Source organism: Pithys albifrons, chromosome 8 (genome assembly GCF_047495875.1).
Source record: "Pithys albifrons albifrons isolate INPA30051 chromosome 8, PitAlb_v1, whole genome shotgun sequence".
NCBI classification, from domain to species: domain Eukaryota; kingdom Metazoa; phylum Chordata; class Aves; order Passeriformes; family Thamnophilidae; genus Pithys; species Pithys albifrons.
Window position 1 is genome coordinate 16,922,907 of NC_092465.1, and position 16,264 is coordinate 16,939,170.

At 58.3% G+C, this 16,264-nt stretch overlaps 2 protein-coding genes across 3 annotated transcripts; one reads left to right on the forward strand and one right to left on the reverse strand.

Moving 5' to 3' along the window:
- Nucleotides 1–3,138: 3,138 nt before the first annotated feature.
- On the reverse strand, nucleotides 3,139–8,281 carry CHPF (chondroitin polymerizing factor). The gene is made up of 4 exons (XM_071562585.1): nucleotides 7,887–8,281; nucleotides 6,162–6,726; nucleotides 5,846–6,028; nucleotides 3,139–5,422 (listed from the first exon to the last, which is right to left on the reverse strand). Exons 1-4 carry the CDS (start codon nucleotides 8,189–8,191, stop codon nucleotides 4,160–4,162), a joined length of 2,316 nt encoding a protein of 771 aa, XP_071418686.1. The 5' UTR covers nucleotides 8,192–8,281; the 3' UTR covers nucleotides 3,139–4,159.
- A 2,729-nt stretch (nucleotides 8,282–11,010) lies between these two features.
- Nucleotides 11,011–16,239, forward strand: TMEM198 (transmembrane protein 198). 2 transcript variants are annotated; one of them, XM_071562684.1, is made up of 5 exons: nucleotides 11,011–11,151; nucleotides 13,049–13,299; nucleotides 13,406–13,981; nucleotides 14,217–14,422; nucleotides 14,861–16,239. In XM_071562684.1, exons 2-5 carry the CDS (start codon nucleotides 13,110–13,112, stop codon nucleotides 15,005–15,007), a joined length of 1,119 nt encoding a protein of 372 aa, XP_071418785.1. In that variant the 5' UTR covers nucleotides 11,011–11,151; nucleotides 13,049–13,109; the 3' UTR covers nucleotides 15,008–16,239. The 2 variants fall into 2 exon arrangements, with proteins under 2 accessions (XP_071418785.1, XP_071418786.1); XM_071562685.1 differs by having other exon boundaries at nucleotides 14,217–14,404.
- The last annotated feature ends 25 nt before the right edge of the window (nucleotides 16,240–16,264 follow it).

The window sequence follows — 16,264 nt, forward strand, 5'->3', positions numbered from 1 at the left end:
TCAGTAGGGCCAGTCAGGGAACACACAGTCCTCACTTTCCAGTGCTCAGCCCCTGACAGTTGGCAAGCAGGTTGGAAAAAACAAGAAGGCAATTAAAATCAAGCAAGCTTCTTGCCTCTTCCCCTAACCCCAGAGCTTCAGGCTCCCATATTTTGTCACTGCCAGGGCTTTTTGTCCCCAAAGGGGACATCCCTGGGCATAGCCGGGTATGCTGACACCCCATGCAGAGAAATGCCCACAGGCAGGCACACACCAGCAGCAGCTTTGCCTGCCCTTACAGCTCTTTCCTTCTTCATTGCAAGGCTCTGATTTTCCCAAGCTTGGCCAGAAACAAATTCTTATCAAAGCCCCTCATACCCTCCAGAGGGGTTCGGCAGTGTACTGGGCTGTGACCCAAGGGATTGGGTACAGGCACAGCCTGTCATCTCCGTCTGCTCTTCGTCAAGAAGAGCAGCTTCTGCCTTCACTTGTGGACAGAAGGAAATGATCGCTGGAGCTGGGTCCTGCCCTGTGGTTGGCAGACCTGCTCCTGCAGGACAGGCAATGAGACAACACTGCCCCTTCCCAATGAAAGCACAGGGGCAAAAGGGCACTGCACTTGTCCTTGCTCTCCAGCCCTCTCCTGGCACTGCTGCACTTCCAACTTACTCCCAAAGGTCAGCCATGGAACTGATTAACATTGCCAGGGCTGAAGTGGCTCTGCCACAGGGTTTAGCACCAAGTGACTCAAGCAGGGTTACTTCCCTGTTCACAGGCTCACTGCCGCGTTTGCAGAGGCAAACGGAGGGTGGGGGAGGGGAAAGAACAGCACATCAGCAGCTTGGGTTTCCCCTAGTTTGTGTCCCTTTCCTTGCCATGGTACAGAAATGAAAGGGGAGGCAGGTGCCTGCTCAGCTCCAGTGCACCCAGCCAGCCCCTCTTGTGCTTAAGCCTTCTCTGCTCTGAATGAGCCTGTCATTCACTCTTCTGAAAAACTTTCCAAGAGCAACATGCTTTATCTTTCTTAATGGCTGTGGTGAGCCAGTAACACAAAATTTCCTCAAGGGAAGCAGAAGTCTACAAGGTCAGAGACGTGTTTTCTCCTGCCCCATTGGGAAAATTCTCCTTTCATTGCCCTCCCTCAGCAACTGCATCAGTGCAGAAGTCCACACATTATATGGAAATACCAGTCAAACCTGAACAGGGATCACAGAATGTTCCTGCACGCTCAGCCACCCATATCAGCACCCAGGGCTCCTCCTCCTGCCACTTTCAAAGATGTCACCATCCCAGTCTGGTGCCCTGCCTTTCTCTGCCATCCCTGTAAGGGCAGGAGGGAAGCAGAGCACAGCTGAGTCCAGGTAGGTCCCCATTGTCACAGGGTTCTGCCATGGCCCAGTAAGCCCACTTCCTTCACAGTCAGAGGCCACCTCATTCCCATCACCAAATCCCTTCCTCAAGCTTTGCACATCCCTCTCCAGGGTTTCGTCATGTTTTGATGCTGTAAATAACCTGACAAACACTAAAACAGCTTCAAATCCTGCCAGGTCCTTTGAAAATGGAGCAGTAACAGTGCTGGGAGTGCAACAAGGACTGTCATTTGCTCATGCATATGTCAGAGGGGGGAGGCTCTGCTGATGTTGATAGTGTGCAGTATGCAAATACCTCAGTCTGGGCAAACAGCAGTAAAGAGGCAAGAGCAACTTTATCTAGACAGGCTTGTGCTAATTAAATGACAATTCTAGGTTTCATTTCCCAGTCAACGCTCTGAAGCTAGTTTGCTTTATTACCATTTGGATAGTCAACTAATGCCTAATCAGATCTGACGCTTAGGCAACTAACGCCTAATCAGGTCTGTTTCTAAGAGGAGAAATGTATGTATAACACATCTGCATCTGCCTCACTCCCTCTGCCCCAGATTTCCATTTAAAGGGAATTAAGGATGTGCTCAGGAAAGATCAAAAATAGAGATACTCAGAAGAAGCTAATGGCTAGCTACTGTCTGAAATATAATAAAATTATATTTGAACGTATATACTCCTACACCATGGATACAGAGGCTGGAGCAGGAATAGATTAATGAGGTATCCTTGGGAAAGCCATGCCACACAGCTCAGGGCCTCTCCGTGAGTTTCAGTGAGCACTAACAGCCTTGATAAGTAATAGTGAGTTAAGTTCAGTTAATTTTCTTGGGGATGTCTCTAATTACGTGTGTTTTGTGAACCAGTAAAACACGAAGAGTAAAGCACTTGTGGGAAGAGTATGGAAATCATGCCTGGAGCAGGAAACATGGGCAGGGTACAGTCACTCCCTGTAACACAAGGAGCTGTAGACGGTGAAACAGTCCAGGGCAGGACCACACTGCTCTGCCCGACTCAGAACTCGAAACAAGCTGCTGAGAAGCCTGAGATCTAAAACAGCCCAAAACCCAGTGAAAACAATGCAGAGAGGGCAGATCAAGGCCTAATGATCCTACACATTGCTCAGATCCAGTTTCTGGCCTGGGAGTTTCCTTCAGAACGGAGCCCAGATGCTGAAGGGCAGAATTCACCCCTCTTGGGCAGCCAACCTCTGCTTTGACAGGGGCCAGGGGTTCCCCCATTACACACATACAGACAACAAAGGCTGTTATGGAGACAGCATGTGCAGGAAGACACACAGCTGCATCAGCGCCTCACAGGTGCTTTTCCACCCACAGACAGGGCTGTAGACTGGTCAGTGGGGCCATAAGTTTACAGCAGCAGGAGAGGCAAGGCAGTCATGGGACTTCCCATGGCAAGGGGCTCAGCATCCTGCTGCACCACCAGTGACAGGTGTAGGTAGTTATAGGAGGACAGCCCCAAGGACCGCAGGTATCAGAGGAGGTGCAGGACTCCTGTCACAAGCCCCAGGGGTTCAAGCAGGTATTTCCAAGTGTCTGCTTGGCCCAGCATCTGCCAGCCTGCCCATAAGGCAATGGGCTTCTGCAGTCTCATGAAGAGGTAGTCATCTCCCAGCTCAGGTAGAGGATGTTGCAGGTACCTAGGGAAAGCAGCATCCCTGTGAGGAATCTGTCCAGCCAGCTGCAGCCCAAGTTTGTAGAGCCAGCACCTACCACCACACAGACCCACAGCAGAACACCCAGAAGTGCTCCATGAAAGAATCATCCAGGCTTACCAGTTCATCTCTCCATTTTATTAGTGTAAATGCAACCCATTCCCCATTCTTTACCCCTATTAAATACAAACAAGGAGCAGAGAGCAGCTCCTCAGTCGCTTTCTCCTTAGGAGATGCACAGTCAAACCCTCTACCATGCCCACCAGCATTGGGTACCATGTCCCTTGGCCCCGAGGGCAGCCCCACAATAGGGAGGGATCCTACCTCTGTCAGGAGGCTCTTGTCTGAGGGCTGTGACCTCCAACGTCCTAACAATACTGCGAAGGCCGAAGTGGCCTGGGTCACTATTCCCATGGGGAGCAGTTCACGGTACGTGAATACAGCAGGATCCCCTCCAGCACCCCCTGTGCCCACCAGTCCCAGGGGCCAAGCTCCCCAAACCCCAACTAGTCAGGAGCACTCCAGCTTCTTGCCAAGTGGCAAAACCCCCAAACCAACCTCCTTCTTGCTCTTTTGGGGTGGGACATGCCCCATCCCACTGTCCAAGCCTGTGGCAGGTACAGAGACATGGCTCTCCTGGCACAGCCAGCCCAATGCTCCAAAGGAGCAAGGGGCACAGTCCTGTCCCAGGGCACTGGGGGAACCACAAGGGATCACTCCAGGCCCTGTGGCAGTCATGGCCCTGCAGCAGGGAAACCTTGGGATCTACACTCCCCCAGTCAAGGGGGGCCAGCAAGGGACAGGGCAGCCCATCTCCCCTGTGCTGAGCAGCAGGGACAGGACAGAAGGATGGGGTCAGCAAGCAGCAGCTCTGGGATGAGGAGCCAGGCATTCCAGCCTGCAGCTCAGTGACTCTGACCCCTTCTTGCTCTGGGGTCTGCACAGCCATGGCTGCTCCAGAAAGACGCCAGCACCCTGGGCTGGCAGACCCCAGCCCAGGCAGCCCCAGCAGGGCAAGTTATGAGCTTGGCCACCAGCAACCCCCACAGCTGCTGGAAGAAGGAAGACAGTTTGGGGCAGTAGAAGAGGTGGGGTGAGCAGACAGGCATGGCATGGCAGGGCCAGCCCCTCCATACCCCAGGGTTCAGGTGCTGTTTCCCTGCTCCTGCTCAAAAAGCACCATTGCCAGCTGGGAGCGAGAGCCTACACTCTCCAGGCTGCTCTGCACACAGCGGTGGTAGATCTCCTCACTGAGCCGAGGGTTGCACACCTGATGCCGGTAGTGCTGCAGCAGGGCAGGCTCCACAGCCCGGAAGACATGGAGATTGGAGTACTTGATGAACATGTCATAGATGTCCAGGGTCTCCAGAATGTCCTCATTCTCCTGCACGTCACCTGCCATGCGGGTGCGTGCTGCCATGTAGTCGGCATTATAGAAGCAAGCTTCGTGGAAGACATCGCGGTCGAAGCGCCCCACATCCCGCAGCAGGTCCAGCGTGGCAGGTGGCACCTGGTTGTGGTAAGCAATGGCTGGGTTGTAGCCCTGGAAGTGGATGGGGAAGAAGACCTGCCAGTTATTTATGGTATTCATCCGGCAGCGGTTCAGGAAGTCAATGGTGACCTCTGTTCCCACGCCGGCCACAAAGAAAAGTGTGTCCACAGGATGCTTCTTGGAGATAATGTCCATGACCTTGATTTGGGAAGGTGCATCTGTCTTAACACTGATCCATGGGATCTTTACCTCCGCATACTTGTGCTCATACTCCGTGATCTGGGCCTTCACAGAGGCAAAGATGTCATTTTGGGTGACCTGCTGGGCTTCAAAGGGGTCATAGATGAAGAGGAAGGTGAGCACCGCGTTCTCACTGCTCTCAAAAGCAGCTGCCGCATAAGCCTCCAAAAAGCGAGCAGCGTAGTCCCGGTCATGGACTGTCAGCGGCAGGATGACATTGATGCGACTGGCTTCTGTCACATATGGCATGGGGATGATCTCCACCTCGCTGAGGGGCCTCACCAGGTGCACGCGCTTAGTGACGGAGCGGCTGTGCCCCTTCTGGGTGACCACCTCCACCTGAAGGTCCAGCGTGTACTCCATGCCACGTGTGGGGTCAAAGCGCCGATACCCATTCACCAGCTGCTGCTTGTGGACATGGAGCACTGGCTGGTACTTGTGGTTCAGCTCCTCCATGGCTGTGGCCACCACATCAGCCACATCTGCCAGATCTGCACCATGCAGCTCACACTTGGGGGAGCCGTCCACACAGGCATAGACCTGCTCCTCTGTGAAGTAGTCCCAGCGCAGCACTTCAAAGCGGGTTTTGGGCTGGAATGGGGGCGGGATGCCGACAGGCCACGTGGCACTGTGGTCCCCATCAGCAGACAGGCTGCTGGCATTCTGGATCTCCATCTGCAAGAGGAGAGATGGAGGAGCGAGAGCCAAGGCACAAGTAGGTCTTCCAGCTCTGGCAACAGCCAAACTGACTCCCAGTACTCAGAGATCTGCCAGAGCTAGCTCAAAGAACAGTGCCAGAACAACTCTGTTTTCAACCTGGCTCCCATCCAGCACCTCAGGTTTGCTCCCCGACTCTATCTGGCCTTTGCTGATGGACCTCTGTACCCTGCTGGCTTAATCATTCTGAACCACCACCATATCTCCAAGACCCGTCTAGATCCAAAGCTGCTCTCCAGACAGCACCACTGCCTCTGTAGCCACATGGGCTCAGCTGATCCTGTCCCACAGCAGGATCAGGTAAGAAACTTGCAGAGCAACCAGAAAGCCCACAGGTATGACAGATGAAACCAGGACCCTCCCAGCCGAAACAGGTCTCACCTGGAGCTGTTGGATCTCCTGGTAGGTCCTCTCAAGCTCCACCTGTGCAAAGTACTTGTGCAGCCGGTACATCTGGAGGGGATCCAACACAGGGTGGACAGTGAAGGCGCTCTGGAAACGGAGATCAGTCTCCCGCTCAGGATCCACATTTTTCCCCAGCTCAAAATAGTGGTAATGCAGACCCTGTGGCAGTCAGGAGAGATAGGTCACAGCTAGTCTCAACCTGCACTCCCACCCTAGCAGATACACAGCAAGCTCAAAGGACGTCAGGGTGCAAGGGCTGGTCCTCCCAGGCCATCTCTGCTGCAGGACCTACCTCATGTTCCTCAGCACAGTTGACACCTGTGTAGTCAATGATGCAGCGGCCCAGCCACTCATCAGGCCGGGCGCTGAGGATATCATTGCGGCAGCTCTCCAGGTGCTGCTGCAGGAGCAGGAGGAGGCTGCGGGACAGCAGGTAGCCAAACCCGCCGTAGCAGTAACGTCCCTCAGTGTCCCCCCCGATGAACTCCTCAGGACGGCCCAGGTAGAGGTGGGTGTCAATGCTGAGGTGGGCAACCAGGCGGCTGATGCGATGTGCCTCTGTGTAGGTATCGTCCTGCACCAGGAAGAACCAGTCGAAATCATTCACGTAGTGGTCCAGAAGGTACCTGACAGTCTGGTACATGTTCCAAATGGGCCGCTCGTCACTGTGTGTCACCACCGTCATGCCATGGGGCACCTTGCGGCCCCTTGTGCCCGTGAAGTACACCAGGCGCTCCAGGCGGTGGGCCAGAGTGCGGTTGACAGCCACCCCCAGTGTGTTCAGAGTGCTCTTGGAGGTCAGCACACCCACGAAGAGCCGCTGCCGCATCCCCAGTTCTGTGCTGATGTACCGGGTCCTGCAGGAGGAAGACAATGTTTGGCCCCAGGGCACTGCAGCCCTCCTCAGCCTGCACCCTCCCTGTTGCAACCAATGGCACCAACCTCAGTTCCTCTGCAGGAACTGCTCCCAGGTTTCAGTTGCACACAGAAGACATCACCCCAACATTACTGGCTGCCACTATGCCAGAGGCACAGAAGAGTACTTTGCCATAAAGGACCTTCCCCATGAGCTGGCTAGTCCAGCTCAAAACAGAGGTTCTCAAAAGGCTGAAAACAGCTGAAAGCAGGAAACAGGGCTGCACACCCTAGCTCTAGCAGGGACATGCCCACCAGGCACCTAGACTATGAGGCCAGTCCCAGCCAGGACAGACGAACTGGGAAGCACCTTCCTGCTGCCCTATCGGACATACTGTTCTAGAGCAGGAGAGCCCTTGCTCTCCTCTCTGGGGACGCCAAGCCCCACACAGGTGTCTGAAGCCAGCAAGTGGCTGGTTGTGTCCTTCTCCCCACCAAGGCCCCCAGCTGTTGCACTCACAATGACTTTCAGGTTTAATTCTCCCGGCCTGGTGCAGTGGCAGGAAGCGAACCCCCCCATCCCGTTCCCCAGCCGCTGCCTGGTACACACTGGCCCCATTCAGCCCCCTTCATCCGCCCACCACCTCGCCAGGACAAGGAGGCCCTTTCACTGCCTGCTCCCTGTCATCCAGGGGACACTGAGACGGGGCTGCAGCCGGCTTCGGAGAGGCCGCAGTTTGCAGCTCTGAGCTGGGACATGTCACCACGGGAGGGGTCCCTGCTGAGGCAAGAGGGGACCGTGGCAGGGTGCCCGGCAGCATGTACTGCAGCCTACGTACAGCGAGCAACCTTCGGACAGAGGGCAGCAGCGCGGGCAGGAGGCTCTTCAGGGTGCTTGCTGTGGGCTGGGGGTAAGAAGAAGAAGGGGCAGAAGGCAAGGAGAAAATCCGCCTGCAGCCCTGCGTGGCTTCAGGGAGAATAAAGTACATCGCTGGGCCTCTTGTAAAGCTCCACAGCCCCAGCCCAGCAGGCACACGGCCACACCTGGGCACCTCGAGCTCGCCCGCAGCTACCCGCAGCTAAGAAGCTCGGTGAACGGCGGCCGCTCCCCCACACTGCGGCCCAGCATGCCCAGCCCAGCCCGGCCCGGCCCCCCCCGCACCTGACAGCCTTCTTGGCGGCCCTGCCGGGGCTGGGCGGGCGGTAGGGCACGACGCGAGGCTCCCAGCTGTCGGCGCCCAGAGCGGCGGGCACGGCGTTGGGCCTGCGCGCCGCGTTGCCGTTGGCGGGACCGGGGGCCGGTGCGGGGCCGCCGTCGGGGCGCGGGCCGGTGGCGGGGCGCGGCGGCGGCCCACAGGGCTCCTCCACCCAAGTGACGCTAAGCAGGCTGAGGGTGAAGCCCAGCGAGATGCCGATGGCCACGGGCCCGGCGGGCCGTAGCACCGACAACACCAGCGACAACCGCATGGCTGGGACAAGACCGCGACCGGGACCAGGAGCAGCTCCGGCTGCCGCTGGCGGCGCCGCCGTCCGACGTGTCACCCGCTAGCTCCGCCCCATGGCGTCACCCGCCCCGGCCAATGGACCGCGCTGCCGGAGTTGCGTCACGCGACAGCGCGGCCAATCGAACGGCGGGAGGGGCATGGGGGCGGGTCCAGGTTGCCGGGAGACGGCGCCGCCGTGGGCCTCCGCAGCCCCGAGGGCACCGCCGGCACCGCTCGCAGCCCCAAGGGGCGGCGGCCGGGCTGGGCCGGGGGACGGCGCGGTGGGGCTGCACCGTTCACCGACATTGGCACCGCGCACCGCATCGGCCCCGGCCGGGCCGCCGCGTGCGCCCCCGGCGCTGCCGAGCAGCGGTGCAGCGCCTCCGGGCCTGGCTGCCCTCCCACAGAGCGCACTCCGGCTCGGAGAACCCGAGCTTGCCCGTTGTAACTGGGGCAGGGTGGCCGCGGGGCCGTGTGTCCCTTCCCCAGGACAGCCCAAAACAGGGCGCTGGGGAATTCATTCTGGGCTTCAAGCGACACATTCCCCAAATCCCTGCCCGAGGGTCTTCCAAAAGGTATGGGCGGTGGCGCTGGACTCCACCTAGAGGTAACCAGGAGGTGCCTGGTGGTTGTGGGTGGATGAAGGACGGGGGGGTCTGGCCTCAGCAAAGCGTGGACCGCGGGCTGCAGGAGGCAGCTGAGCACGGCCGGTGCCTCGGGAACAGGCGTGCCAGGAGGGCCAGCAGCGGCTGGAAGACCTTTGGATGCAGAATAGCAAACCATCCCGGAGCAGGAGGAGGGCAGGCAGACTGCAGGAGATCCCAGCAGCAGGGACCCTTATGTGAGTCAGACTGAACCAAAGTGGGCTCTTCTAGCTGGGGTCAGGTCACCACCCCACTGCAAGCTGTCTGCAGCACAGAGCCACTGCTGCACCAGCTGACTGAGAGCCCCCCGGGCAGACAGAGCTCTTGGGGCAGAGTTTGCTGCACAAATGGAGCTTCTGGCACAGGAATGATCCAACCCAGAGGCTTCAAGGAGAGCAGCCCTAGATGGCTGCTCACTGCTAAGCATAAGGACAAGAAGGAGGACCTGGCCTTTCCACCCATTCCCTGCCCATGGCTTCACTTCCCGCAGGCTCACAGCCGTTGGGACTCTCAAGTGCCTCTGGATTTACTGCGGCTGGTGGTGAGCCCATTCCACCCTCCCCATGAAATGCAGCCCACCTACCCTGGCGAGCACCAGCAGCCACAGAGCACTGCAGGGCACTGAGGGCAGGCGGGGGCCCACTACGCTCCAGGATCTCTTTCATTTTCTGAAACAAAGCATCCTGTTTTCCTCAGGAAGCGGTTGGCAGCATCCCACCCCTCTGAGTTACTAGACCATCATCCAAATTCAGTTCATTCTCATAAGCCTTTTTTCTCCTGAATAGGCCAAGACAAGCAATAGGCAAAGGCGGTCATGTGGATGGCAGTTTAATGAAGAACATATAAAAACTAGAAGGAGAGAGAATGCAATGGGCTGAGGAAATACCAGAAGGGAAAATATGCAGAACTAAGAAATGAGTAGAGATTTTTTTTCATGCATGAAAGTCAAAAAAGCAGGCATGCTCATATAAAAAACAAAGGAGCCTGTTTTCTGTGCACAGAGAAATGTGTTAGAAATAGATGTATTTTATTTCGTTTATGGATTGGAACACCTTATACAAACCTGGATCATTTTACATGAATGATGAGAGGTTTGATTCCGCAACGACCCTGGTGATCTGAACTTACATTTAGACAGAGATGCAGGTCAGAGAAAGTAATGAAGTTTTCAGACTCTGAGTCTAGGAAACCTGCATGGAGAAGAAACTGTGGTCAGAGCACACACCTCCTCGGGGTTTACCTGGGCAGTAGCTGAGCCCAGGATCCCCATGCCCAGCCTTGGGAGATCCTTTGGGGTAAGCAGCCATCAGCACCGGTCCTCCGGCAGCCCCTTCTCAGCCCCCCACCAGCTGCAGCTCCCGCCTTTGTCTCCCCAGTGTTGGCATGAGGCTGGGAAGGGGCTGCCAGGAGAATGGCAGCTGCTGCCAAGAGCTTTCTCCCTGCCAGGATTTCCTGGGAATCCCTGGGCACCACAGCCAGGAGGTGTCAGCTCCACAGAGTTCTGCCTCTGCAGAGCGCCATGTCCCTGCACCTGCCTACCATAGCTGTATCTCCCATCCATTTGCAGGGGGACGGGTGGGTACCTGCTCTAGGTCCCCGTGATGTGTGTGTGCATTTGCCCCCTCTGAATGCAGCCACTGTAGTCCCCATGGCCCTGGCACAGCCCCTTGCACACTGCACAACCCCACGCACACCTGACATGAGGTTATCCTGCAGTTTACACATCCACACCCCTGTACCCCAATCCACTCTGTCCCTACACAACATGCTGAGGTGCCCACAGCCCTCGCAGTCACTGTACACTGATCACATGGCACAGCATGGAGTGTGTTGTGCCACACTGCACACAGGGCCTTGGGCTGAGTCCCCAGCCCACGCCACAGCACAGGCACAGCACACCCTGATGTATGCACCTGTGCACACCCCAATGTACACCCAAATGCACACCTCAATGCACATCCCCATGCACCCCCCAATTTACACCCTATGCAGACCCCATGCAAACCACAATTTACACCCCACCGCACCCCATGCACACCCCAATGGGCACCCCAGTACACCCCCCAATTTACACCCCACCTCACCTCACGCCCCGCCCATGGTAGAGGCCCCGCCCCCGAGCACGGCGGCCCCGCCCCCGGCACGCGGTGACGTCGCCGTGACGCCAGCGGAGCTGTCCGCTCAGCACCGCGCGGCGGCCGCGCCGCCACCATGCGCGGGTTCCGCGGCCGGGAGCGCCGGGAGCGCCAGGAGCGCCGGGCACCGCGGGGCCGCCGCCGCTGCCGCGCTGGGAGCGCAGGTGGGAGCGGGCAGAGCGGCAGGGGAGGGCCAGCACGTGGGGGCCCGGCAAGCGGAGGAGGTGCCTGACCCTTCGGGGGAAGGGCTGGGGCTCTCGGTCCTTCCCTCATCCGGCGGAGCGAGCGGGAAGCCCGGGGTGGGCTTGTGGGCGGCCCGGCGGAGCGGCCCCCGGGACCCCCGCCCCGAACAAAGAGAGGGGCGGAGCGGCCCCGCGCCCCGGCGGCCTTTGCGGCCGTCGCTCGGCAACGCCGCGCCCGCCTCGCCGGCCCAGGGCCCGGCGGGTGCAGTGGGGCCCGGCCGGCGGGCGCCGCGGCGGAACCATGCCCCGGACCTGCCCCCAGCCCCGCCACGCTGTGCCCTGCGGGGCAGGGAGAGGGGGCCGGGGGGCCCAGGGTGGGCAGCAGCAGGTGGGTAAGTCCCGGCGCCAATGAGCAGGCGCTGGGCTCCCCTAGCAACAGTGCCCGCGCCAATGGGCGCCGCGAGCCTGCCGCACCGCTGCCCGCAGCCCTGCCCGCCGCCCCGCCGGGACCGGCCTCCCCAGGCGTTCCTGCCCCGAGCCCTTCATCGGCCTGGCATGGGCTGAGGCCAGAGAGGAGCACCTCTGTGCCCTTTTGCCACTCCACCGGCCATGCTGAGCCGTGCCGTACCATGCCCAATCCCAGGCCTCCTGGGCCAGCAGAGCCCTGCTCGCATCCACAGCATCACCCATCCCTGCCAGGGCCAGCACGTCACTCCTGGGCTGTGTGGGTAAAGTCCAATCCTGCTTAGCATCCCTGGGGCCCCATGCTTGTCTGCCCACTCTCTGCCCACCTGCTTCCTTGGGATTAGGCTCTGTGGTTTACTTCTCTACGGGGATTTGCCCTAGCTGGTGTTTCCTTCCCCAGCCGAGGGAGGGAGGAGGCCAGTGGCAGGGGAAGAGATGCCAGTGGAGTCCGGCTGGGCAGCAGCGAGGTGCTGGGCAAGAGCCTCTGCCCTCTTCCCTGTTCCTTCTCAGAGCGCTGTTTTTGTGAGCTGTCCTGAACTGGCTGCTTTAACTTGGCACTGGGAAGAGTGATGCTGGCCTGGGGACAATTAGTGACAATAAACCCATTCTGAACCAACTGAGCCTGTAAAGGGACTACAGGGGCAAAGGGATGCTGGAACTGGCTCCAGGTGGGAGCAGGCAGACGGCTGCTGTAATTAGGTTTAAACTGGAGCTGGATCAGTCTTTACAGGGGATTATGACCCCTCTGTCTGTGTAGGCGCTGCGGGGGGCCCTGTAACTGCTTTCTCACTGTCCTAGCACAGCTACGACATTACGGGTGAGCCCCTTGGGTAAGAAGCAGTGCCATCTAGGGCTGGTGGCCCTCTGGCCCCATGAGTTGGCCTGGGAGGGCGGGATCCAATGTGGAGGCCCAGTTTGTTTTTACAAGGACACTAGGAGCTGGAGTGGAGATGAAAAATAGCCAGAAATATGATTAGAGGATTGGAGAAAATGCTTTAGAGTACAAGCTTAAAGAGCTCAATCTGTTTAGCCTATAAAAATAGAAGACTGAGGGGTGACTTAATTACTGAGCATAATTACTTTACGGGCAGAAAATACCAGGTTGTGCAAGTCTCCCGTTAATCGAGCAGGAAAAGGGTGCTGGAGGGCCACGGACAGGAAATTGAAACCACAGAAAATTTATAAAGCAACACAAAGCTCCTGGGAGTGCTGGCAGGTTCTCTGCGGACAGTGTATCCCTGCAGCCACATGTTGGGTGATGGTCTGCAGCCTTGCCGATGAGACTGATCCCCTACTCCCTCCCCTCCCACACAGGTAGTGAGGGGTGGTTCAGGATTTCTGGTGGCTGAGTGGTGACTGCTGCTGGACACATGCCAGCAGTATCTCCATTCCCCATGTCTCTCTCTCTCACCAGGTGGGGTGGGTGCCAGGACACAGGTTTGCCAGAAAGCCATGAGGCAGGAGTGGAGATTTTGATGCCTCTCCCAGGAGTCCCCGGAGCCATGACTGCAACTGTGCAGACACTGCGGTTCAAGCTGCTGCCGCACGAGCCCAGCCAGGAGTGGGAGCACAGCTGTCAGCAGGAAATTGAGCGTCGCTACCAGGTGGTGCCCTCAGTGGTGTGCGCCATGTGCTGCCTTTTTGGCATCATCTACTGCTTCTTTGGTGAGCCAGCCCAACCCAGCATCTGACAGGGCAAATGGGGAGAAGGGCAGGTGGCAGCTGGGATGTGCTGTCCATCCACTCCCTGACTATGGTGTTTTCTCCATAGGCTACCGCTGCTTCAAGGCCGTCATGTTCCTGACAGGGCTGATGTTTGGCTCCATCATAATCTTCATGCTGTGCTACAAGGAGCGGGTGCTGGACACACAGCTGAGCGTGGAAGCCTCAGTGGGCATCGGGCTGGGCATTGGAGTCCTGTGTGGGCTGGTCACCATGCTGGTGCGTAGTGTTGGCCTCTTCATGGTGGGGCTGCTCCTGGGGCTGCTGCTGGCAGTGGCCACGCTGGTGGTGATGGAGCAATTCTACCACCCACCAACCGTGTGGATCCCCATTGCGCTGCTCCTGGGCGTGGGGATGCTCTTTGCTGTCCTCACCCTGCAGTGGCAGCGCTTCTTCACCACCCTCTCCACTGCCGTCTTTGGGAGTGCCATCATGACCGTCACCGTTGACTACTTCATCGAGCTTTTCCTCCTGGTACAATATATCTATGAGCGCATCAAGGTGGCCCCTGCTCGCCCTGTGTGCTGGTACAGCTGGGTCATTCTGGGCATCTGGCCGCTTCTCACCACACTTGGTGTCCTGGTCCAGTGGAAGGTCACAGCCGAGGGCTACTCTCATACAGAAGGTATGTGGGGTCTAGGGAAGATGTGTATGGCGCAGGGTGAGTGCAGGAGCCAGGGACACTGGGGACCAGGGTGGAGGTTCCCAGCCCCTGGTTTGCATGAACAGCTACAGGTTTTGGGACTCTGTGGTGGCACAGCACTCAAGAGGAGGCTTGGGTGCACAAAGCTGGTACTGGTTTGGGTGTGGAGATCATCTGGGTGTGCTCCCTAGTGCTCACAGGCCCTTCTGCTCCATAGTGATCATCAGCCGGCAGCAACGCCGAGTGCAGCTGATGCGAATCAAGCAGCGGGAAGACCGAAAGGAGAAGAAGAAGCGGAGACCCCACCACCCACCACCCCACCAGCACAAGGCCCACCCACCAGAGCCTGCTTACCGCCGCAAGCCCAACCCTGTGCGCCGCTTCGATGGGGATGTGCTCTCCCCCGTGAGTCCCACAGCCAGGGTAGAGATCTCCCCCAGCCTACACAGTACTTCTTTCTCCATTTGAGGTGCCCAAGCAGCAGTTGGTATCTTAGCTTCTCAAGGGGTGATGAGACTGAGGCACCCCAGGGATCAGGCAGCTCAGAAAGGGCTAAGCTAGGACATCACCACCATAGAGCAATTCAATCTTTGCAAGCAAATGAAAACTGCTAGCCAAAGCACTGTGGGCTTAGTAGAAACAAGCAGCAGGCGAGGTGTGAAGTGTGCACCCAGGGAAAGCATGAGACTGTGCACTGCACTGTGCCCAGACCCCGGAGGACCCAAGTACTGAGGATTGCACAGGGCTATTTCAGGGGGGAAAAGCAGGGTGGCTGCTGCAAAGTTTAGGCTGGGGTGGTGTGGAATAGAATGCGTCAGGAGCAGAGTCCCTCTCACTTTCTGTTCCTCCTCTCTCAAGCAGAGCTACATCCAGAGTTTCCGGGAGCGGCAAACAGGACCATCTCTGAACAGTCTTATTGCCAGCTCCCATGCTGTGGTGGACCTGGACTATGACTGCAGCTCCACCGTGCCCCTCACCACGGGCTCTGGCCCTACCGTGAGGGTATAAGTCAGCCCAGTGACCTCGAGTAACACCAGCACCCCAGCCTGCTCCAACAGAACCCCTTGGACAGGCACGGCTGTGTCTTCAGCCCTGGATGGCCACATGCAGCTTGGGGCTGCAGATGAAGACCCTTCTTGGAGACACGTCTGGGCAAGCCCCAGCTTCCCATGTGACCCAGAGGTGCTGGGGAAGCTCTTTGACAGGGACTCAGCCCAGGGACCAGCATCCATGGACATGCAGTGCAAGTGGCTTTGCTGGGGTAGTGGGTTCCTGAGCCCCTGTTGCTGTGTGTTACCCTATGGCCCGGGCACGCTCATCCTGCATCCTATAATTTTCCTCCCCATATTTGAGCCCACTTTTCCCAAGAGCAGCTCCCCATGCCTGCCCCCACCCCATTGCACCACCCAGCAACTCCCCAAGTGCCTGTCCGCTATGTCCTTTCCTCAAAGAGCAGGTCCCACAGCCTGTTTCCCAGCAGGGACTACCCTGAGCATGTGTGCCCTGTCCCACCCTGGCCCCAAGAGCGGCTCCTAGGCAATACTTCCCCAAACCTGCCTCCTCAGAAGGTCCCCTTGCCCTAGCCACCCTCCCTACACCCCAGAACAGCTTCCCACTCCCCTTTTTCCCAAGCTGGACCGGGGTGGCCTTGGGGCAGAGACTGCCAGGGCCAGGTGGTTCCCAGGGTGATGTTGGCAAGTGGTGCCTGTCCAGCAGGAGCTGCACTGGCAGGGTGCATCCCCCACAAAATGTTTTGATGGGAGACAGGACACTGGCTCCAGCCTTTGGGTGGAGGCTGGGCTGCCTCAGGGATGTGGGGACCCCTGCAGTGTCAGTAGACCGTCGCTGTTTTGCTGGCGACTGGATTTTTATAGTGGCCCGGGGGGCCCTGGGGCAGGGCAGGGCAGGGCAGGAGCCCCTGCCCAGAGCACTGCTGTGGGCAGAGGCTCACGCCTTGTATATATTTCTCTTGCTGTGATTTGTATTAACTTATTATGGAGTGAGCCAGGATTTCCCCATGGCCAGGCAGGCAGAATGGCGGTGAGACTGGAGCAGGATGCTCCCTCCTTTGGGAGCCCCCCACAGCCCAGACCAGCTGGCCTCGCTGCCCCAGGAACTGCATGTTTCTGCCAGGCACCTCCTCTCCTGCAGCGTCGTGCTGCCATCCCCATTTTCAGTCTCTTTTGTAAATGTGCCAAACACTGCTGAGGCCTCGGCCACACAGTAAAGAGCCTTTCGGAGTCTGGTGTATGAGGCCAAGGGCTG